Source organism: Notolepis coatsorum, assembly GCF_963971535.1.
Source record: "Notolepis coatsorum genome assembly, chromosome: 4".
Classification (NCBI taxonomy): Eukaryota; Metazoa; Chordata; class Actinopteri; order Aulopiformes; family Paralepididae; genus Notolepis; species Notolepis coatsorum.
The window spans coordinates 10687503-10711384 of NC_140168.1; the positions used below are offsets into that span (position 1 = coordinate 10687503).

Sequence of the window (23882 nt, forward strand, 5' to 3'; positions counted from 1 at the left end):
TTAACCCTTTCACTGCCACACTACATAAGGTTAACCCTTTCACTGCCACACTACATAAGGTTAACCCTTTCACTGTGACAACACAGAAGGTTAATCCTTTCACTACCACACTACAGAATGTTAACCCTTTCACTACCACACAGGACAAAGGGGTTAACCCTTTCGCAACCACACAGGACAAAGGGGTTAACCCTTTCGCAACCACACTACAGAAGGTTAACCCTTTCACTACCACACAGGACAAAGGGGTTAACCCTTTCGCAACCACACTACAGAATGTTAACCCTTTCACTACCACACAGGACAAAGGGGTTAACCCTTTCGCAACCACACTACAGAAGGTTAACCCTTTCACTACCACACTACCAAAGGGTTAACCCTTTCACAGTGACACTACAGAAGGTTAACCCTTTCACTGCAACAATACAGAAGGTTAACCCTTTCACTACCACACTACCAAAGGGTTAACCATTTCACTGCGACACTACATAAGGTTAACCCTTTCACCTCCACACTACAGAAGGTTAACCCTTTCACTGCGACAATACAGAAGGTTGACCCTTTCACTGCAACACTACAGATGGTTAACCCTTTCACTACCACACTACCAAAGGGTTAACCATTTCACTGTGACACTACAGAAGGTTAACCCTTGCACTGCCACACGACAAAAGGGTTAACCCTTTCACAACCACACTACATAAATGGTTAACTCTTTCACTGCCACACGACAAAATGGTTAACCCTTTCACAACCACACTACAGAAGGTTAACCCTTTCACTGCGAAAATACAGAAGGTTAACCCTTTCACGTGACACTGCATAAGGTTAACCCTTTCACTGCCACACTACAGAAGGTTAACCCTTTCACTGCGACAACACAGAAGGTTAATCCTTTCACTGCAACACTACAGAAGGTTAACCCTTTCACTACCACACAGGACAAAAGGGTTAACCCTTTCACAACCACACTACAGAAGGTTAACCCTTTCACTACCACACTACCAAAGGGTTAACCCTTTCACTGCGACACTACAGAAGGTTAACCCTTTCACTGCAACAATACAGAAGGTTAACCCGTTCACTACCACACTACCAAAGGGTTAACCCTTTCACTGCGACATTACAGAAGGTTAACCCTGTCACTACCACACTACAGAAGGTTAACCCTTTCACCTCCACACTACATAATGTTAACCCTTTCACTGCGACACTACAGAAGGTTAACCCTTTCACTGCCACATGACAAAAGGGTTAACCATTTCACAACCACACTACCAAAGGGTTAACCCTTTCACTGCGACACTACGGAATGTTAACCCTTTCACTGCCACACACGACAAAGGGGTTAACCCTTTCACAACCACACTACAGAAGGTTAACCCTTTCACTGCCACACGACAAAAGGGTTAACCCTTTCACAACCACACTACAGAAGGTTAACCCTTTCACTACCAAAGGGTTAACCCTTTCACTGCGACACTACGGAAGGTTAACCCTTTCACTGCCACACACGACAAAAGGGTTAACCCTTTCACAACCACACTATAGAAGGTTAACCCTTTCAACCATCTGTAGTGTAGTAGTGAAAGGGTTAACCTTCTGTAGTGTGGTAGTGAAAGGGTTAACCTTATGTAGTGTGGTAGTGAAAGGGTTAACCGTGTGTTTGTTGCGTGAATCGCTCCTCCCGGGACCCGAGGCTGTGACACTATAATACACGTGTCGGTGAAAAGGGATTGGATGAAAGCCTCCGATGGCGGCCTGCTTCACCCGAGCCACAGTCATCCAGTATATTTTGATAGCTTCACACTATCTTCCTATTTTTTTTTTATACGTAAGGAACCCGCATGGGTACTTCATCGTTATAATTATCATTCATGTTGAATTTGATGGCGCCTTGAGAAACTTGGTGGTATTTACTTCAAGCCCCAATCCGGATTATTTTTGACCATATAAATATGGGGTATACTCACATGCATTCTTGTAGAATTTGTAGTTGGAAAATCAGCCACCTTCTTAAGCCGTCATACATCCGAATAATATGTAGGTCTGATTCCCCAAGGGGATCAATAAAGGAATATCTTATCTTATCTTATCTTACTTCAACGCTTACAGAAAAATGCTTACAAACCTATTACATCCCCAAAATACAGCGAATACAATTTAAAACTCATTTGTATCTGTTGTCTAGTGTTAGTCCTCGTGTTATATAAAAGCTCAGTCAATCAACAAGAGCATGCAAATGTCTCCGTTCCTTTTCTTTTCTCTTGGGTGTTAATGGAGCTCCACATTTTTGGTTACGTTTTGGATCATGGATCGGGCCTTTAAAAGAAAAAAGATTGACCTGTTAAATACGGATTCATTTTAATGTCGCAAACTCGAGGCGAGGAGGCAGGGGAATCCCTCCAGTGTTGTACATAATGTACAAGAGGTGTGAATTCGACACAGAGCAGCTTGTTTAAATATTTGTGTTTTTTGCTGAACTGCTTTGCATTGCCCTGTAGTGAATGTATGTTTATAATGTTACTGTGACATCAAATAAAAAAAAAAGTGCCAAATGAAATGACGAAAAGATTTACAATTATTAGCAAGCCCAAGCCTTGCTGGGGGGGGGGGGCAACAGTGGTTCAGGAGGTAGAGAGCGGTCGTCTGGTAGTCGGAAGGTTGGATTCCTGCTCCTCCCGGGCAGCGTGTCGAAGTTTGATTGATTGATTGATTGATTGAAAATTGTATTAACAGATTGCAGAATGGGTACAGTACAGTACAGCTCAATACACACAATTGTTAAGGGGATGCAGACCAGAGAAAGACTTTCGTCTTGTTTACATCAGGGTCCCCCATTTTCAATTCATCATCCTTCAAGTATACTTGAGCGAAGACACTTAACCCCTATAATTGCTCCCGATGAGCAGGTCTGCACCTCGCGTGGTCGCCTCCGCCGTCGGTGTGTGAATGTGTGAGTGAATTGAATGTTTTACTATGAATTGAAAATGGGGGACCCTGATGTAAACAAGACGAAAGTCTTTCTCTGGTCTGCATCCCCTTGACAATTGTATGTATTGAGCGAGCAGTACTGTATTGTACCCATTCTGCAATCTGTTATTAAAGTTTTCAATCAATCAATCAATCAATCAATCAATGAACGGGTGAATGTGAGGAACAAAAATGGTAAAGCGCGTTGGATAAAAAGCTGCTATATAAATCCACCATTTACCATTCAAAACCACCGTCTTCTGCTTATAGCTGGTCTTCATCATGGCCCTGTTGCCTGTTCAGGCAGGACAGTAGACATTAATAACAGTCACCGGCGGCGTGGTGAGACAGCCGCACAATGGCCCGTCTCCGCGTCTGCCCTTTTGTAACCTTCTGTCTGAATCTGGGTACGTCGCCAGCTGCCCACACACTCAGGTAGGGACCGATATGCAAATACTAACCTCCGCCGCCGGCGACTCCTCCGTTGTGTGCGTCATTCTAATTGACCTATCTCCAACGGCCCCGCCCTCTTCTCTCCGTCGTCCAATCGCGACCGTCGTTCTCCTCTGTTTTTTTTGAGGCGAGCGGGCGATTGTGACTGGAGGGTGGAGGAACAGAGGGGCGGGGCTTGGGATGGTATCCAGCCCCCGGGGGAAAGAATCGCTTGTTCATTCGTGTAGTCGTCTCTGTGCGAGACGACGTGTAGTCATCTCTGTGCAAGGGCAGAAAGGTCACCCACATCACCACCATGGTATTAATGGAAAGCAATACACAAAAACTATGATAACAGCACTCGGTTTCAAGGAAATCTAGGTGACGTCTCTTATTATTCTCACTAAAGAGTTGTCGCCGTCTTCAAGGCCTTCAGTAGGTTTTGTGATCTGCACGGTTTCAGCCAGCTAATCACCCAACCCACAAGAGTATGTGATTCAACACAAACTTGATCTCATTCTGACCTCTGACAAGTCCATTATCTCCAACAAAGGGGTGATAGCATGCGGGTTAAGTGATCATTATATGTTATATCTCATTGGCTACGCTTTTCTGCTTCGCCTATGGGGATACACTCAGCGCCTGTGCACGTCCAATGAAAACTTTTCACATGCACCTTTCATTCGCCCGACCACGCCCACCTCCAGCCACTCAAAGCCCAGGTGTGCGGTCTACTTCTCCCTTCCTCATTGTTTTCAGCGAAACGAATGGCTCACACGCCTTTGGCAGTTGAAACGAAAATTGGTTAGTTAGTTAGATAAGAGGGCTCATCGGTCAGGCACGTGGGCACTCTCTCTCTCGGTGCTCGGCTCGATAGGGAGCACGGTGGCCCTGGGGGGGGGGGGGGGGGGGTAGGGCGCCGTCATGAATCCTTCGGGGGGGTTCTGTCTCGCGGCCATGGCCGGGGGCCCCGCCTCTGTAAAGGAGGAGTGCGGCTCTTAGAGCTGGAACCCCTTCTGCATCCCGCTGCCGGGCGGCTGGCGGGGTGCATGGTGGGGTAGACGGCGGTTTTTCGCATGATCTACTCGCCTTGTGCGTTTTGGGGTAACTGCGCCCCTCTGCGTATGATTGGTGTCCTTCTCTCCGCTCCTCGTTAGGAGGCGCGAGGGGGCCGGACCCCACCCCATGTTTTCTGATGGTCGTGAAGGGGACCTCAGGGGGTGCATTTGTCGGGGCTACGCACCCTGCTTCGCCCGTTGTCCCATAGGCGAAGCAGAAAAGCGTAGCCAATGAGATATAATGAAGGTTATCCTATAACCCTAGTTATATGATTGGCGTAGCTTTTCTGCTTTAATCGCAGCCCTGAGGACCCTTGGCTGGGTTTCGCTGAAATTCAGACTCAGAAGGGAGAAGTAGACCGCACACCTGGGCTTTGAGTGGCTGGAGGTGGGCGTGGTCGGGCAAATGAAAGGTGCATGTGAAAAGTTTTCATTGGACGCGCACAGGCGCTGAGTGTATCCCCATAGGCGAAGCAGAAAAGCTATGCCAATCATATAACTATGGTTATAGGATAACCTTCGATATTCTGTACCCGCAAAAAGCTAAAACAAAAGGCCGGCTGTCACAAAACAGTCACATCTAGGGACCTCAAAACCTACTCTAGAGAGGCCTTTTACCAAGAACTGGGGAGCATGGACTGGTCAGATGAACTCAGTGGTACACAGGTTGAAGAAACATGGCTTGGATTCAAAACCAAATTCACAACAATACTTAACAACATGGCCCCCCTAAGAACCACCATGGGTTAAAAATCGTGCAGAGCCATGGATGCACACTGAAATACTGACCGCTATGAAAAACAGAGACAAAAAATGCTCTGAACTTCATAAAAGTCAGACAAAGCTTACCAAAAGCTCAAACAGTGAACTCCAAGCCCATGTGGTTGAACTCAAAATTCAAAGAAACAGACTAAGAAATGACGTAAACACCATGAGCAAAACCGCAAGAAAAAATGTCATCAATGACAAAACTGAGGAAAACAAAAACAAACCCCGCAAACTTTGGAAATTACTCAACAACCAACTAGGCTGCAGCTAAAAACTAAAAAACAGATTTAGAGGGCACTCTCGTGGCGCACCGCATAGTGCCTTGCACACCTACACAGCCATCCTGGGTTTGCCTCCTGCTCCCGGGGGATAATTATTTCACATGTCTTCCCCACTCTTCTCCCGTTCATCCTCTCCTCTGTCTGACCAGAAAAAGCTGGAAAAACACTTAAAAAAATGTAATTAAATTAAATAAAATCTAAAAGATTTACAAACATAAACAGAAAAACAGAAAACACTCATCACAGAGACAAGCTGGAAGTGGCCAAATACCTAAACATATTTTTTACAAACATAGCCACAACACTGGTTAATAAACTACCCTCCCACTCAGGGCATTTTGGGGTAGAACACATCATAGCCTACTACAAAAACCTAGGGGTCCGCAAAGACGACTTCAAACTTGAAATGGTAACAACAGATGAGGTACTCAAAAAACTGATTGCCCTCCAACCTAACAAGGCCACTGGCCATGACAACATCCCTTCCAAATTCCTCAGAGACTCAGCAGCCGCCATCACCCCAGTCATCACACACATAATAAACCTCTCCATAAAACAGGGACACGTCCCCAAGGACTTCAAAATTGCGAGAGTGTCCCCCCTACGCAAAAAGGGCAGCAAATTAGACCCAGGCAACTACCGCCCTGTTTGTATTCTTACCTCCATCTCGAAAGTCATGGAAAAAATTGTCTACGAACAGGTTGAAAAGTACCTTGCGAAAAAAAATCTAATCTACGAATTCCAATCTGGCTTCAGAACATCCCACTCCACTGACACATGCCTTCTCTATTTGAACGACCGCATCAAACAAGAGGTGGATGCGGGAAAATACTGCGGCATGGTCATGCTGGACCTACAAAAGGCCTTCGACACTGTCAATCACTCCATTCTGATTGACAAGCTAAAAGCAATTGGTTTTGATAGTTTATCAGTGAGCTGGATACAATCCTACCTGGAGGGGAGAGAACAGATGGTGGAGGTAAACGGTACTCTGTCCCCCCTGCGTCTATTCGAAACCCAAACGGTTTGTGCTTCCGCGTTCGCGTTTTCCGCTCTGATTGGCCACTGACCTAAGCTGTCTGACGCGCCACTGTCGTGTCCATAGGCAGCGTAGCGATTTCAAAATGAGATTCGATTCAAATGTATTGTCATATTAATAAATCAGATGTCATGCTAATATGTCATGTTCTACAGTAGGGCGTACTACTGTGATACCCATTTCAAAGTGCGTGTGTGCGAGGCTCGCTCTCCGCTCTCCACGCATTATTTCTACGCTCATACGCCGTCGGCAAAACTAGCGTAGGTCAGTGGCCAATCAGAGCGGAAAACGCGAACGCGGAAGCACGAACCGTTTGGGTTTCGAATAGACGCGTCCCCCCCCCCCCTTCCCAGTGAGCTGTGGTGTTCCACAAGGAAGCATGCATACTAGGACCACTACTGTTCCTAATTTATGCAAATGACATGTCGTCAGCTTGTGACTGCAACTTGTTCTTGTTCGCGGACAACTCAGCCCTGCTGGTCTCTGACAGGGACAAGTTGCAGGTTGAAAAAATTCAGCAAGACCGACAGCTTCTCAGTTACAGTGGGTGACAATATTGTCACAAGGAAAGATAAAATTACATACCTGGGTTCCATCCTAGAGGCAAATCTTTCCTGTGACAAAATGGCATCCAATGTAATCAAAAAGGTCAACCAACGAACTCGATTCTTGTACCGGATCTCCTCTCTGATAAACAAGAATACCCTGAAGACTCTGGCAGGAGCACTCATTCAAGGGTACTACGACTATGCTTGCACCTCATGGTACCAAAGCACCTCAAAGGTGCTAAAAACAAGATTACAAACGTCACAAATCAAACTGGTCAGACTACTACTTGACCTTACTCCTAAAACCCACCTCACCCCTGCCCACTTTGACAACCTAGGATGGCTTAGAGTAGACGACAGAGTACAGCAACTTGCAATGGGCCTGGTCTACAAGATACACTACACCACTCAGGTACCCATGTACATGTCGAAATACTTGCCAAAGGTCAGTGAATACCACAACCACTACACCAAAGGGAGTTCCACAAATCATGTGCAACCCAGATTCGGCACAAACAAGGGACTAAACACGTTTCACAATTATGCCACATCAATGTGGAACGCCCTACCCAAAGCTGTAAAGGAATGTGAATCACTACCCACATTCAAAACCGCTCTTAAAGAGCACCTACGGGAGGCTGCAATTCGAAACTGGCCACCGTAAATGTCCAATGTTTACCCTGATGTAAACAAGACGAAAGTCTTTCTCTGGCCTGCATCCCCTTAACAATTGTGTGTATATTGAGCCGTACTGTATTGTACCCATTCTGCAATCTGTTAATAAAATGTTCATTCATCCGCTTTACCGCGTGTATTGTAACAGAGAGACGAGGACTATCGATTAGCAGTGACGACCCATGTGTTGTGGGCTACTCCTTTCTTTTCCCTAGTCCGCCATTAATAGAGGTGCTGCTCAAGGGCACGTCGTATTCCTGTACCATCAACTCGATTTAAGTGATCAAGAACACTTCACATCTATTCACTTCCAAATTGCTTCGGCTCTCCTCTCAGGGAAAGGCTCGCGGCGGTGAAACCCGACAGTTACGAGGGCTCCATTGTGCACTCACCGCCTTTCATCTTGAAGTACAGCAAGCGAGAGACAGCCCACGGGGGGACAAGCTGCTCGACTCAAGCACTATTCCTCTTTGAGAGGCATCGCTCGCTGCCCATCCTTGGCAATCAGGGATCATGGACTAGAGGTTTTATCAGGGGAAAATAACAGGTGGTTGACGTGAACCTAAATCCAAAGTGGAAAACAATTATAATCAAATTACATAGTTGTATACAGTGGTGGAGTATTTATAAGTATTTTTGCTCAAGTACTGTACTCAAGTAAAATGTGTAGCTACTTGTACTTCATGTGAGTCTTTTCATTTTAGGGAACTTTATACTTTTTACTCCACTACGTTTATCTGAATCAGTTACTAGTTACTTTGAAGAAAAAGGTTTTGCATAGAAAACATGACAAAAATGTATGAAGATTATATACTTTAACATTTGAAGTCAAGAGGACGTAATCAGAGCAGCATAACTGGACCACATACCACTTTAACATAACCTTTAATCAGAGCAGCATAACTGGACCACATAAACATAACCTTTAATCAGAGCAGCATAACTGGACACAGACCACTTTAACATGATTTGATTTGATTTGTATTTAGTACATACAATTTATACAGAAGTATAAAAACAAAGGGTACAAGGATAACATGTGAAAGTCTGTCGACTTGTTTCCAACATGGTCCCAAGAAGAATACAATAAATTACAAAGAAAGAGTTAAGAAGATAAGATAGTGGAGAAGATAGATTTTCCCTACGTGGAAAAACAGAGGCAGAATCAGCAGAGTGTATTTGCGTTCACCATTGATCTACCTCCCGAGCCACTGTCGATATCCCTGGCAGCTGGAATGAAAACATGCTATTCTCTAGACAGAGAGCAGGTCACAATCAAGGGCCGTGGCAATGAATGTGAACACGTTGTTAGCGTTGTTTCCGTCGCCTTTTAGAACATAAGTATAATTAAATTAAATTAAATTACAATCAGTATGCAGGTTCTCTGCAGAACATTCTGATCCATCAGTAGACGGCTTGATGTCCCAGCTGTTGTATGAACACAACACAACGGGGCTATATCTTCTGCAAGACGTTTGACAGAAATTATCATAGCCATTTGAATAATTGCCAGGAAAACTACATATAAATGACAATTTAATCACATTTGACAGTGTTCAGTGGTAAGAATAAGAATAAGAATTATTTGTATTTATTAAGTAAAAGTAGAAATACCCAGATAAACTAGTACTGTAGAAGTCCTCCATTAAAAATTCTACTTTGGTAAAGGTAAAGAAGTACTCTATACTGAATGTACTTAATTTATGCAAATGATATGTCGTCAGCTTGTGACTGCAACTTGTTCTTGTTCGCAGACGACTCAGCCCTGCTGGTCTCTGACAAAAACAAGTTACAGGTTGAAAAAACCCTCAGCTCAGAACTAGGCAAAATCTGCATATGGCTCGCTGATAACAAACTATCATTACACATGGGCAAAACAGAGTCCATTCTCTTCGGTTCAAATAACAAACTCAGCAAGACCGACGGCTTCTCAGTTACGGTGGGTGACAATATTGTCACAAGGAAAGATGAAATTACCTACCTGGGTTCCATCCTAGAGGCTAATCTTTCCTGTAACAAAATGGCATCCAATGTAATAAAAAAAGTCAACCAACAAACTCGATTCTTGTACCGGATCTCCTCTCTGGTAAACAAGAACACCCTGAAGACTCTGGCAGGAGCACTCATACAAGGGTACTACGACTATGCTTGCACCTCATGGTACCAAAGCACCTCAAAGGCGCTAAAAACAAAATTACAAACATCTCAAAACAAACTGGTCAGACTACTGCTTGACCTTACTCCTAGAACCCACCTCACCCCTGCCCACTTTGACAACCTAGGATTGCTTAGAGTAGACGACAGAGTACAGCAACTTGCAATGGGCCTGGTCTACAAGATACACTACACAACCAAGGTACCCATGTACATGTCAAAATACTTCCCAAATGTCAGTGAATACCACGATCACAATACCAGAGGGAGCTCCACAAATCATGTTAAACCCAGATTCGGCTCAAACAAGGGACTAAATACGTTTCACAATTATGCCACATCAATGTGGAACGCCCTACCCAAAGCTGTAAAGGAATGTGAATCACTACCCACTTTCAAAAACACTCTCAAAGAACACCTACGGGAGACTGCAATTCGAAACTGGCCCATGTAAATGTCCTAACCCAATGTACAGTAAATGACCAAGTATGGTTGTCAATATTCCAATGTACAGTTTTGCTTGTACAGTTGTACAGTGTTCCCCCCCCACCCCTCCTGCCCAACCCCCCCCCCCCCCACCTACCCAACCTCCCCCAATGTACAGTTTTTACGTCAAATGTATATACTCTTTTCTGGACTCTTTTTGTATCACAAACAGTACTGTATTTGCAAATCTGATATGTCATAAATGTATAGATGTAGCAGTACTGTATATCTGTATGTCATGTATGTCATATATGTCCTGATGAATTGAAAATGGGGGACCCTGATGTAAACAAGACGAAAGTCTTTCTCTGGCCTGCATCCCCTTAACAATTGTGTGTATTGAGCTGTACTGTATTGTACCCATTCTGCAATCTGTTAATAAAGTTTTCAATCAATCAAAAGTAAAGGTACACATTCTACATGGTGTTTGTACAATACCAGTTCTTGGGAGCGTTCAATTCCCGAACATGTGACCCCTCGAGGTGCAGTTTTTGCCGTGTTTTCTATGCAACATCTTTTTCTTCAAAGTAACTAGTAACTGATAGGTTCAGAAAAATGTAGTGGAGTAAAAAAACAACAATATTTCCCTTGAAATGTAGTGGAGTTAAAAGTAAGTTCCCTAAAATGAAAATGCTCCAGTAAAGTACAAGTACTTCAAAATTACTTGACTAAAAATACTTCTCTACTGACCACCACTGCTTCCTGATAATGACGTAAGACGGGTTTCCTGTTTGTAAACACATTGTGTCTGAGCCGATTAGCAACACCCGCCTGTTATGTCCTGTTATGCTACGTATAGGTTGTGACATACTAGCAGTTACACTGTAGGCTACTGTGCCTTTAATAGACGGGCGTGGTTAGCGCTCGAGGTAGGGCTGGTGTTGTAACGTAACCGTCAGTCGAATAAAGTAATGAAACCACACGGTCGTGTGTTCATTGTCTCAACATAATAATTGGCGAACGAGGATGGCTGATTTCGTTTGACCACCGCCACCACTGTTTCTACCAGTTCCCGGTGACCCAGCGGTTCCACGGGTTAGATGGCTAACGTCATTGGAGGACTATTTATTGGCGTTGGGACTGGAGGATCTGGAAGAAGCTAGGAAGTGCGCACTTCTGCGACACTGCCTCGGACAGGAGGGGCAACGGATTTATGCTACGCTTACATTAGCCGACGATAAGTACTCTACTGCTACCGAGGCTCTGAAGTCGCATTTCAGCTCGGGAAGAAGCCGTCGGATGTACCGTTTTGAGTTCCGCCAGAGAGCACAGATGTCTGGTGAGACTGTTTCGCAATATGTGTCTGCCTTGCGGGAGCTAGCCAAGCATTGTGATTTTAGGAACTTGGAGGATGGACTCATAGTCGACCAGCTGATTGAAAGAACATTGTGTGCTCAACTGAGGGAGAGACTGTTATTAGAGCCGGACGCCATGACACTAGCTGATGCAGTAGTGATTGGAAAACAGTTGGAGACAGCTATCTCTGAGGCGCGCAAGTTTTCCCGCGCGGTGCATGAGCCTGTGACGTCACCTCCACCCGGAGTTCAGAACGTGGCCCAGGAGGCAGCTGGCGCAGACTGTGACAGCTTCGATGTGCAGAGAGTGGCAGACTGGGCGCCGAGGGAGAGGGAGAATGGACAAAGGCGTTGTGGTAACTGTGGCTCCCCTAAGCATGCAACCAGGGACCTGTCCTGCCCTGCTCTAGGCAAGCGCTGCCGTAACTGCAACAGGGTTAACCATTTTGCGCGCTGGTGTCGCTCTCCTCCTGATCACGCACAGTCTGGGGCTGTTCCCATCAATACAGTACAAAGCCCACAGGCCTCATTCAGTCATTGCACATGTCGTGTGGGTGGGGCCTCCATACCACTCCTCGTGGACACAGGGGCTAAAGTGTCGCTCCTGAATAAGTCCACTTATGACCGGCTCTTCAGTCACGTGCCGTTGACTACAGCAGCAAACGCCCTGTCGGGGTATGGCCACGCCCCGATCACCACTTTAGGGGTAGCCTGCCTACCTGTGGAGTACAAAAAGAGACGCATCCCTGACACCGAGTTCTACATCACACGGAGAGGGGCTAACATCATGGGGCTAGACCTGTTTCATGCTCTGGACTTCACATTGACCGACGCTGGGGGTCTATGCGTCCTGCAGGTCACCGCATCCTGGCCTGACCATCACCCGACACTGTTCGAAGGCCTGGGCTGTATGACTGGATTTGTGCACCAGCCCTCGGTGGACACGTCTGTCCGACCCATCATTCAGCCGCTGCGGCGCATTCCCTTGGCCCTCCGTGATGCGGTGGAGGAGGAGATTCATCATCTGGTGAAGGAGGACGTCATAGAACCGATCAACGCCTCTCCCTGGGTGTCCAACCAGCCAAGAAACGGGGGGGGGGCGCGGACTGCGTCTATGCGTCGATCTGACAGACGTAAACAAAGCCATCATCCCTGACAAGTATCCCCTCCCCACAGCGGAGGAGCTGACTAGCCATTTCCATGGCTCCACGATTTTCAGTAAAATGGATTTACGTCACGGCTACCTGCAGGTTCCCCTGGCACCGGGCAGTATGGACCTCACAGCGTTTGTCACACATGTGGGGGTTTTCAGGTACAAGCGCATGGCTTTTGGCCTGTCATCAGCCCCAAGCTGTTTTCAGAAAATAATGTCGCTCATTTTGGCTGGCATCCAGGGGGTCAGCATCTACTTGGATGATGTTGTGGTGCATGCGCCCACCGCTGCACTCCACGATGCTCGCCTGGAGCAGGTCTTCCAGCGCTTCAAGCAACACAGGGTCACACTCAACGCGGAGAAGTGTACATTTGGAGCTACTGAGGTCGAGTTCCTGGGGTTCAGGCTCTCCAGGGAGAGTATCACCCCGATCATGTCTCACACCGAAGCAATCCTGTCCCTGCCGGACCCGCAGTCGCCGTCCAAGCTGTCTTCTTTTCTGGGCATGGCTGCCTACTACCTCCGGTTCATGCCACACTATTCTGACTCGACGGCCCCTCTGCGCCAGCTGTTACGCAAGGATGCGGTATGGGACTGGACCCCGGCCTGCCGGGAGGCTGTGCGCGTCATCAAACGGCAGCTCACGTCCCCGCCAACACTGGCGCATTTCAGCCTGACCGCGCCCACCTTGGTCACCTGTGACGCCTCTGGGGTGGCACTCGGCACCGTGCTATCCCAGGTTCATGGAGGGGTAGAGCGTCCAGTGGCTTTTGCCTCTCGGGCCCTCACACCAGCCGAGCAGAAATACTCGGTGGGGGAAAGGGAGGCCCTCGCCTGTCTGTGGGCCTGCGAACGCTGGCATGTCTACCTGTATGGCAGGGCGTTCACCATTCGCACAGATCATCAGTCTCTGACAGCGCTGCTGGCGACCCGAGGGGCGGGGCACAAGCCTATGAGGCTACTGAGGTGGGCTGATAGGCTGAATCAGTACAACTTCGGACTCAAGTTTATGCCGGGGCGCTCTAACACGGTAGCTGACCTTCTTTCGAGAGCCGTCTCTACGACAAAAGAGGCGGGTGAGGCGAGTCCTGAACAGGAGGACGACGTGGACTGGGTCCACATGCTGCATGGACCGCTCAGCGCAGTAGTCACGCTGGCTGAGCTGCAGCAGGCTGCGGCTGAAGATGAGACATTTACAAATCTCCGTGCCTATATCCAGGACGGCTGGCCAGCCACGGTGGAGGACAGACTGCTCCCCTACCCCCGAGTCCGCGACGAGCTCTCCTGCTGGGGGAGGTGTGCCTCGCCCGCGGTCACCGCGCTATTATACCAGAGGCGCTGAGGGCCAGGGTATTGCACATGGCGCACGACGGCCACCTGGGGGTGGTTAAGTTGAAACAACGCTGCAGAGACACAGTGTGGTGGCCTCACATAGACGGCGACGTAGAGGAGCTGGTGCGCAACTGTACCTGCTGCCTGCTGAGTGGGAAAACGGGCCAGCCGGCTACAGCACCCCTCACCCCGACCCCGTGGCCGTCCTCGCCGTGGGAGCACATTCAGGTTGACCTATGCGGAGAGCTTCATGGGGCCCCGGCACATGCCCGCTACCTGATGGTCGTGCACGACCTACACTCAAAGTGGCCAGAAGCCATCGAACTCAGCTCCATCACCACACAGAGCATCACCGACAACCTCGTCAAGCTGTTTGGGCGCTGGGGCCTGCCCAGTGTCGTCACCAGAGACAATGGGCCTCAATTCATTTCGGCAGAGTTCTCGGAGTTCCTGTCACTGAGGTTGTGCACTGTTGTGCATGTTTTTCCATTGGGTTTATCTTATCGGGGGGGAAACCCTTGCGAGCACGGGGAGAACATGTAAACTCCACACAGAAAGGCCTGGGAAATACCCCACCTGGGTAACTGGCATCATGGAAACCTGGTCCCCAAGCGGGAATCGAACCCTGGACCTTCTTGCTGTGAGGCGACAGTGTTAACCACTACACCACCGTGCCGCTAGTTTGCTATGCGACTGAAAAGCGCCGGCCGAACTGATCAGCCGAGAGGCCGGACATGTTCGGTAGCGATGCCAGGAGAACCATCTGAGGGGGGAACATGCCATCACCATCACCATCACCAGCAGCAGCAGCAGCGACAGCCGTGTGTCTCTGGACAGAAGACCGTTGTTGGCATGACTTTTCAAAATGGAAAGAGAGTAATTGCAGAGCAAAAACACAACAGCAATGACCGATAATTAATTTTCTTTTTTAACAATGCAGATTACCACTTTAACCCTTTCACTGCCACACTACAGACTGTTTCACTACCACACTACAGACGGTTAACAAGTCTGTGTAGTGTGGTAGTGAAATGGTTAACCTTCTGTAGTGTTGCAGTGAAAGGGTTAAATCCAGTGTTATTTGTCAGTAGGCTAATGTGAACTAATGTGGCGATGGGAGGGAAGCAGATGGTTTCATCTCGAAGGGTGAGTGAGATGATGCGGTTAAATGGGGCTGTCATGTTTGCATGGAGTGATGCTCATTAGAGGCGGGTCAGTGTGTTTATAGCTAGAATGCACTCCTCAACCCAACTAAGGCTGAGACGATATGCCATTTGGAAGAATCGATAAATCGGTACAAAATTATCGATATAGATATTTTTTTTATCATTATTTTGCATGTGTAAAAAAAATGTAAGTTTATGAAATACTTTTTTCTTAACACATTGCCCGCCGGGGGTTATGCCCATCTCATACCCCTCTCTGCCAGCGCTGTAAGCCTGACATTACTATGGCCCATTCAACATCGATTATCTATCGTTCAGGTTGTGGGAACGTTATACTTTTTCATTCATACATTGTTGTTAATACCTTCTAGAATATAAGTATGTTTTTAATCTTTTCTGCTGTAATTCCAAAAACGCTAGTTATAGGCCCAAACGCATATATAGATTATCGATTGCCGTTTATTTCCCATACACGCTATATTAAAAAATTCAAATGTGGCGGCTAGGTGGTGTAGTGGGCAAGGCACTCGCCACCAGTGTGGAGACGCTAGGATTCGCGTGTTCGAATCCAGCTCTCCACATTGTTTTTCAGTTTGGCTGGTCGTCCGCAGTAATACACATTGGCCGTATTACGGGGAGGGAAAACTGAAGGGTGGGGATCGAACGTTGTGAACAAGCGACTCCTACAAGTCGGTTGGTGCGCCTGCGCAGTAGAATCAGGAAGTGTCGGGGGCAGCGTGAGCCTCCCACGCGTTACTCCTCGACACTGAGAGATCGAGCTGCGCAGGTGAAAAGATGCGACTGCTGTTACCTCAAGTACCGGAGGGGACTTGTGCTATGTATGACTTAGTCCACATTGCAGCCGGCTTGTGGGAGGCAAGAAACAGCGTTCGTGACAGGGGAGGGTTGAATTGGATGATACGAAATTGGGATGGGAGAAAATATGGAAAAATGGGAGAAAAAGTGGATAAAAAAAAAAAAAAAAATTCAAATGTATTATTATACGACACCGATCGCCTAGGTCCATTTTCGGTTTGTATGGCGCAATAAACGCCTGATTAAGTTTAGAAAGCGATCCATATGTACTATAGTGTCTGCCGGGAGTCCCGTAACGAGATGTGACTGCCGGATGATTTTCATCGATGGCACATCCTGTTTGCGAGTGTAACTCGCCCGACCATCCACCAGGAGGCGGTATTGAGCCGTCGTTGCAGTCACCTATAGGGTCCAGCTGCAGGACCGGGGGTGGGTATATGAATTATGAATGCCATGGTGAAAAAATTTTATATTGATCTAAAAAACGCTGTACATTGATCCTGGCAGACAACGCATGGCGGCCAATAACGCTGGACAGCGTTTTTGGCGCTGGAAGTGTTAAAAAAGAAAAAAAGATTATTTAACGTTAGTTCGTGTGTGTGTGTCACGTGAACTAAATGTAGTTTTTGCGATGCTGTAGTTGGCCCACGACACACACACACGCAAACTAACATTAAATATAATTTTTTTTAAGTATTTAAAAAAAAAATTATAAGTGACGCCACTTGTGGTCTCAGCCTAAACCAAATGTAAGCCTAGAAGTTATTCAAAAAAACTAAAAACAACTCTAGGTAACTTTATAGTGTCAGTGGTTCCGGGGGAAAGGTGTACAAATCACCAACTCTGCTGTAAACGTGCACATTAACACATCTTGCGCCAAAAACGACTTTACTCGTTATGCCCGCCAATCGAATAGCGCCAACAACGAGTAAACACGTTTTTATGATCATTATTTCCTTTATTCGCTATTGGCATTCATAATTCATCCAGGAAGGCTCCGGGAGCCAGCTGGACCCTGTCTGATATTGCAACGCCTCAATACCGCCGCCTGGTGGATTTCGGGCGAGTTGCACTCCACTCTAAACCGGAAGTGGCGCTCTGTGCATCGGGGAAAAAGCTCCGGCAGAGATATCTTGTAACGTGGATCAAGATACACACTTGAGTGCATGGGATCGCTTTCGAGACGCAAGAATCAATATGCTTTCGGCGTTTATTGCGTCATACAAACGGAAAATGGATCTAGCTGCGATTTTTTCTCCAGACGCATCGGCCACAGGTAAGAGGAATCTAACGTTATTTCCAGCTCGATTGTCCATTTATTTCATTGCAATCTATCCAATCGACGTATGGTGTCGTACTAAAGAAAGCCGTTAGTGACAATCAAGGAATCATAAACAACCCCCCCCGCCCTTTCCTTCACGCATAATGTATAGCGATCATATGAATTTGAATTTTTTAATATAGCGTGTATAGGAACGAAACGCCAATCGATTATGTGTAATACGCGTCGGGGCCTATAACACGCATTCTAGGAATTACTGCTATACAGTCAAAAAACATACTTATATTCTCGACGGTACTAACACGACAATGTATGAATGGAAATATATAACGTTCCCACATCCGGAACGATAGATACCCGATGTTGAATGGGCCATAGTAATGTCGATATAGCTATAATATTTAAAGTTATAGCCCTGCAAAGAAGGTGAGCCACTCCATAGGGTTACAGCACTGGCAGAGAGTGGTATAAGATGGGCATACTGCATGGCGCAGAATGTGTTAACCAGTGAATGTGCACATTAACCCATTGGGTCGGTAAAGCAGTGTGCATTTAGTTTGGATGAATAATTTGAAAAAGGGCACAAGTGGCCAATTCAGGTGGCTGGCTGGATCCAGGATAGGTGAATAATGTACACATTTCCTGGGAAATGTGCACCATCACCATTTTCCCACATTTACCCAAACATATATGTTCATATCACACACATAAAATATATATATATATATATCATTTGTCTGACATACGTGACATAAGAGGTAAGCTTCAAAAAGAAATTAAGATCTTACATGTGAGCCAATAATAATGATAATGTTGGGTAATGCAATATGTTATGTTACCTGATCGTTTTATATATTTAGATATCATTTGTTTGTGTGTTGTGTTTCCTCGGTTTGTACGTCTTGCTATGTTTTAATTGTGTTCGGTTTTAATTGTATATGTTTTAATGTTGTTTCGGATCCCAGGGAGACTAGTTGACGTTTTGGCGTCAGCTAATGGGGATCCTTTGCTAATAAAAAAAAACAAATACTGTTAATGTATAGGTTCAAATCTCCCTACCAAAACTACCGTGCAGCTTTAAAAAGGCGACAATGTGTTTGATGCCAAATTCACAAAATTGAGAATTCACGAGCGACACTCATAATAACATCACGCTATGGCCCACGGGAGATGTGATAAACGCTGTCGCCATTCTCGAAAAAAAAACGTCCAAGTCCAACCTCCACGGACAAACTATAATACAGCATCGCTGTTGGAAGTCAGCGGCTGGTTTCTGGAGCTCGGGTGAAACGATACCGAATGGGAGAGAGAGGACTCTTTATCTTCTTCTTTCTCGTCTACAGCGAGATTGGTTTTTGCGACGCGGACACCACGACTTCCATTACTTTCCCTCTAACAACCGGGAACCCCCATGAGGATATATGGCCGTCGCTGGCTGTTCGGTGTCAAAAGTCTATGGTATCGGGGGGACGCGGGGACACACAGCACATGGCTGACGCAAAGCGTGTGAAAACGGCTCCACCACCACTTCAATTATGATCAGTCATGGCTGTCGTAAATGAAAATAAATTTGAGCGAGAGGCTCCCAAAGGAGACTTCTGGATGACAACCACGGAGGCCTTAATGGGGTTCCTACAGCAAACACAGAGAATAATACCGTTCGGTCAAATAAGCACACGCTTCACCACGTGGAGACGCAATGGCAATTTGCCGTCGCAATTATTATCGAGTGGCAGGCGTGGTTTAGACGTGGAGTTGGAGTTCATTGCTGGGTTAAGTACTTCTATTCTATTCACATAATATGCTTACTACATATATCTATTCTATTCACATATATGCTTACCACACTTGTATCTATTGCTATGTCCACCCATCACAATCACGCAAACTGTCTAACGCCTGTCCCGTCTCCCTGCGAGTGGCTGTCTCAGAGTGTTGGACGTCCCGTGATGATGACCGGGAGGATGAGACCCTCTCTGTGCCGCCCCTTTGCCTCAAATAGCTCTATTTTTTATCTTTCAAAATGTTCAGTTGCTATCGGCACTTATCTGTGTTTCATTACACATATGAGTGCATGCTTACAAACTGTTCGCCTGTTTTATTGCAACACTACTACTACTACCGACATCTAAGAAGGGAGATCCCCCCCCTTGAATGGCCCTTCTAAGGTTTCTCTCCTCCACATTGCCTGTGGTGCATTTCTTCCTATTGCTAGGTTTTAGTGAGTTTTTCCTTACCTTCGCGTGGGGTATGTCTGGGAGTGTTGCATTTATTTTAAATTTTTTGGACTTTATGGTGTTTTTGTTTTGTTCTTGATTTATTGTGATGTTTCTTCTTGACTTGTTTAACACTTTCAGAGCCGGCCGTGTTTTCCTTTTTACCCCCTTGAATGCCACCATCCACTCCAATGTTAACGTTAATATCGCCTAATCTATGTTTTAAATTATGTCTAATCTGCTCGTCGCTTATCAAAGACTAATTTTCCAGTCAACATTGTCGAAGCGGATTGTTTTTTTATCGGTTCATTTCCGTTTTTCTAGCATTTTGAAAAGCACTAGTTTCCAAGAGAAAAAAAAAGAATCCCTGATAAACGCTGATGTACTGTAATATTCTAGAATGTTGTAATTTTTCGGCCTATTTATGAATCGTTTTCAAATAAACATTAGATTATCGATAGTACCGGTATATGTGTACGCATGCACGCTGGTGCCGCGTGCTGAAAATCGATTCTCCTAGTTCCTGACCGCTCGCACAGTCAAACAGCCTGGGGGACACATATGGGAAACGCTTATATCTTCGTGAAAACGGGTCTGATCATCCCAAGACTGGTAAAATAGATTCCTTACCTGAGATCAGATGGTATCCAAATGGATTATTCAAATTCCTGATAGCCATTCCAAAAATCGATCCTTTTATTGATCCCACGTGTATACTGTAAAACACAGTAACCACCCTCAGTCCAGCATGAAGCTGATCGGCGCCGGTTACATGCGTGAGAAGTAAAACGTGGATTCCGGGTTTTTTTTCTCATGCATTTTCATTGAGTCCAATCCAAAAGGGTGAATTACCATCTGGGAGACGATAGGGGGCGCTTTTTTCACATCTGAGCGCCTGGGGTGGCTGATTTACCAACGGTAGACTCGCTTGATGAAATATGAATTCAGATCGCTAATAATAACGAGAAAAAACAAATATTCTCGTTATGGGCATTCAACCCGCGGGGGGTAAACCCGAGATATCTCGGTTTGGGCATTCAAAGTGTTAAAGACGTGTCCGGCCCATGGGGACATTAACGTGTGTTGTCGGGCCTTACAAATAATTGATTTGAAAATTAGATTCATGTATATACATATGCACCGTTGATTCAGTGTTTATTGTCAAAACATCCATATAAAAAAACAAAAAAAACAGGTAAAACAATGTTTAACAGCATTTTTCTCTTGAGGAAACACTCGGTTAAACGAGGCATCATTATCCTTCACTCACAAATCAACAACAGGTGGTCCATCAAACAAAAATCAGGAGAGGAAAAAAAATTTAACAATTTTTTTTAACACAAATCATATTACTTTGTATGCAAGTCGACTACAATTGCATGCTCTTTTGATGTGACTTTTTAAAGACAGCGGTTAAGTCATAAAAATAAAACCGCTAGGCGCCGTTAAAAATGCTTTTAAAAACCCGTCCGTCCGGCCCGGGGGGTGTAAAACAAGACGACTGTAAACCTTGTAAATCTCTCTACGGGGAGCGTAGAGCTAATGCCATTTGCAAAAAAAATTTCGTTGCTTGACTGATGAGCCATCAGTGGTGGGGACCTAGCGACAATGTCCGACGTCGTGGGAGTCAGGAGGTCCGTCTGTAAAAAATGCTAAATGGACCGTCTGTGTGTGAGGCCTAACGGACCAGTGGTGGAACATTCAGAGTTTCATCATACTACACTAGTGGACATTTTTCTCTCCCCCCCAACTTATCACACCACAAATATACAAACAGTGTTGGGAGCCTCCGCCGCTGTGAGGGGTCCAACAATTCTGGCCGGATCGTGTTCTAGTGAGAGAGAAAGAGAGAGAGAGAAAGAGAGAGAAAGAGAGCGCCTGAGGCTATTTCTCTTTGTTTATCTCCACCGGGGATCCTGCCCTCTCCCTCTTTACAGAAGCACCGTTATTCTCAACCGCTCCCTCATCCTCGTTCGGTCGGGCTCGTCTCTTCTTCCTCTCCTCCCTCTTGACCTCCTTTTTCACCTCTTCTGCTTTTACGGCGGCGTGTGCGAGCGGCGGTTTGACGTCAGCGGCCGTTGTTTCGGAGATCGTCATCGTGGAGCTCGTCTCGCAGACGGTCGGACTCTCCCACTTCGGAATGTCCAATCCCAAGAGCTCCATCAGCCGGCTCATGACCTCGTCGACGTACCCATTGATACGCAGATGTGCATGTTTGTCCTGGCAGACAAAAGGAATACAGAGCCGTTATACGTTATAGAATATATATATATATATATATATATATATATATATATATATATATATATATATATATATAAAACGATGACCTGTGACGGTCACTGTCTCATTATCTTCTCTCAGATCACTCTCTATGTTAAGCCCACGTCAGTGTGGTTTTACAGCTCAACATAGCACTATCACAGCCACTACTCTAGTTGTAAATGATATAGTATCTAATAGGGCTGTCAGTTTATCGCGTTAATTAGATGAATTAATTACACAGCAAATTACCGCGTTATGAAAATGAACTCAAAATTAATAAAAAAATATTTAAATATTTTTTTATCTCATTCATTCCATAAGAACGTAGAATACACATTTACAGTAAAAAAAATTAATATGGTCCATTTGCATGTTCTTGGTATCTGATTCTAGGGACATCTATGGATCTCAGGGAATGTATTCCCAGTGTCAAAAATACTGTGTCTGTTACTAGTCTAGAGTCAATTGTAATGAACCAAAATTATGAGAATATCAATTGATTTAAAATTTTTTTTTTATCTTTGACTGTGAATAACACCATGCTAAAATTGACCAGACCTGAAAAATCTAAGCAAATGAATAAATGGAAGATGATTAAACAGAAGGTTTTGTACTAGATACAGTACTGAATTCTGCCATCCGGACACATGCCATTTGAAATATGATCATATAATATAGAATATCAGGCCTAAATGGTTATGCGATTAGATTAATTAATTACAAATCCTTTAATTAATTAGATACATTTTTTTTAATCGCCTGACAGCACTAGTATCTAACCTTGACAAAAAGAAAACACTGTGCTGCCCTTTTTTGTAGATCTGTCAAAAAGGCATTTGACACAGTTGATCACTCTTCTATAGGGAGGTGTAGTCTGACGTCACTTTGGTTCGCCCGCGAGGTCCACCCGTATAGGGATTAATCATTGGGAAAATGGATTATCGGCTATTGTAACAATTCTGCCTCATGAACATTGAAAGGCTTTCCATTTTTTGCACAAAACGAGTTCCCTTCTATCACTAACATTATTGTTTAAGCATTTTCGGTTGAAATAAAATTCTGCGATTTCTTTTTAACGATTAATTGTGAATATTTTCATGTTGAGCTATAGATTGTGGATGAATACGCACAGACGATTTAGAAATCGTCAATGGGGAAATACATTGCGTTGGACAGAGGGGTGGAACACGGAAAAAACTGCAATGACGTAACCACTACACCTCCCTATTGCATACTAGGTTAATGAATGTTGCCTATGACACATCTGCTCAGAGACAAATTCTTGCCCATTACAAAAGGCATACCGCAGGGTTCAATCCTGGGGCCAGTCTTATTTACTATATTGATCCACTTTTTCTCCTCTTTTTCTATTTTTCCTCCCATCCCAATTCCACTGTGCCAATTCTTCCCTCCCCCGTCTTGAACGTTGCTCGCATATGCCCCCCACTGGCCGGTTGTAGGGAGGATAGAAGCCTTGCATCACGTGTCCCCTCCGGTACACGAGGAGGCAGCCTGTCACATCCGTTTTTGGGGGGGGGGGGGGGGACCCTGCATATATCGTTATCGGTTGATATCGGTATCGGAAATTAAGACTAGGGATGCACCGAATGGGAAATTCTTGGCCGAAACCGATACCGAAAATAGGAAACAGTTGGCCGAAAACCGAAAGCTGAAAGGCCGAAAATGATTCATAGAATAGAATTTTTTTTACCAATGTTGTTCAGCTACCTGATTATGGAAAAATATATGATTATGGCAAAACTTAACTTAAATAATAAATAATCACTATTATGGGTCTTTTTGTATCACAAACAGTACTGTATTTGCAAATCTGGTATGTCATAAATGTATAGATGTAGCAGTACTGTCTATCTGTATGTCATGTATGTCATATATGTCCTGATGAATTGAAAATGGGGGACCCTGAGGTAAACAAGACAAAA

General features: G+C 45.4%; 2 protein-coding genes across 2 annotated transcripts in view; both read right to left on the reverse strand.

Annotated features, from left to right (window-relative positions):
- The window catches only part of LOC311226401 (uncharacterized protein), a gene marked incomplete at its 5' end in the record, with an annotated part of 864333 nt that overhangs the window by 259311 nt on the left and 581140 nt on the right, over window positions 1-23882 (reverse strand). The gene's annotated exons all lie outside the window — the stretch shown is intronic.
- The window catches only part of sirt6 (sirtuin 6), a 45473-nt gene continuing 42403 nt past the window's right edge, over window positions 20813-23882 (reverse strand). Inside the window, exon 8 of the mRNA XM_084313184.1 lies at window positions 20813-21894. Coding sequence (XP_084169310.1) covers window positions 21559-21894 — 336 coding nt within the window. The 3' untranslated portion in view covers window positions 20813-21558. The remainder of the gene's footprint in view (window positions 21895-23882) is intronic.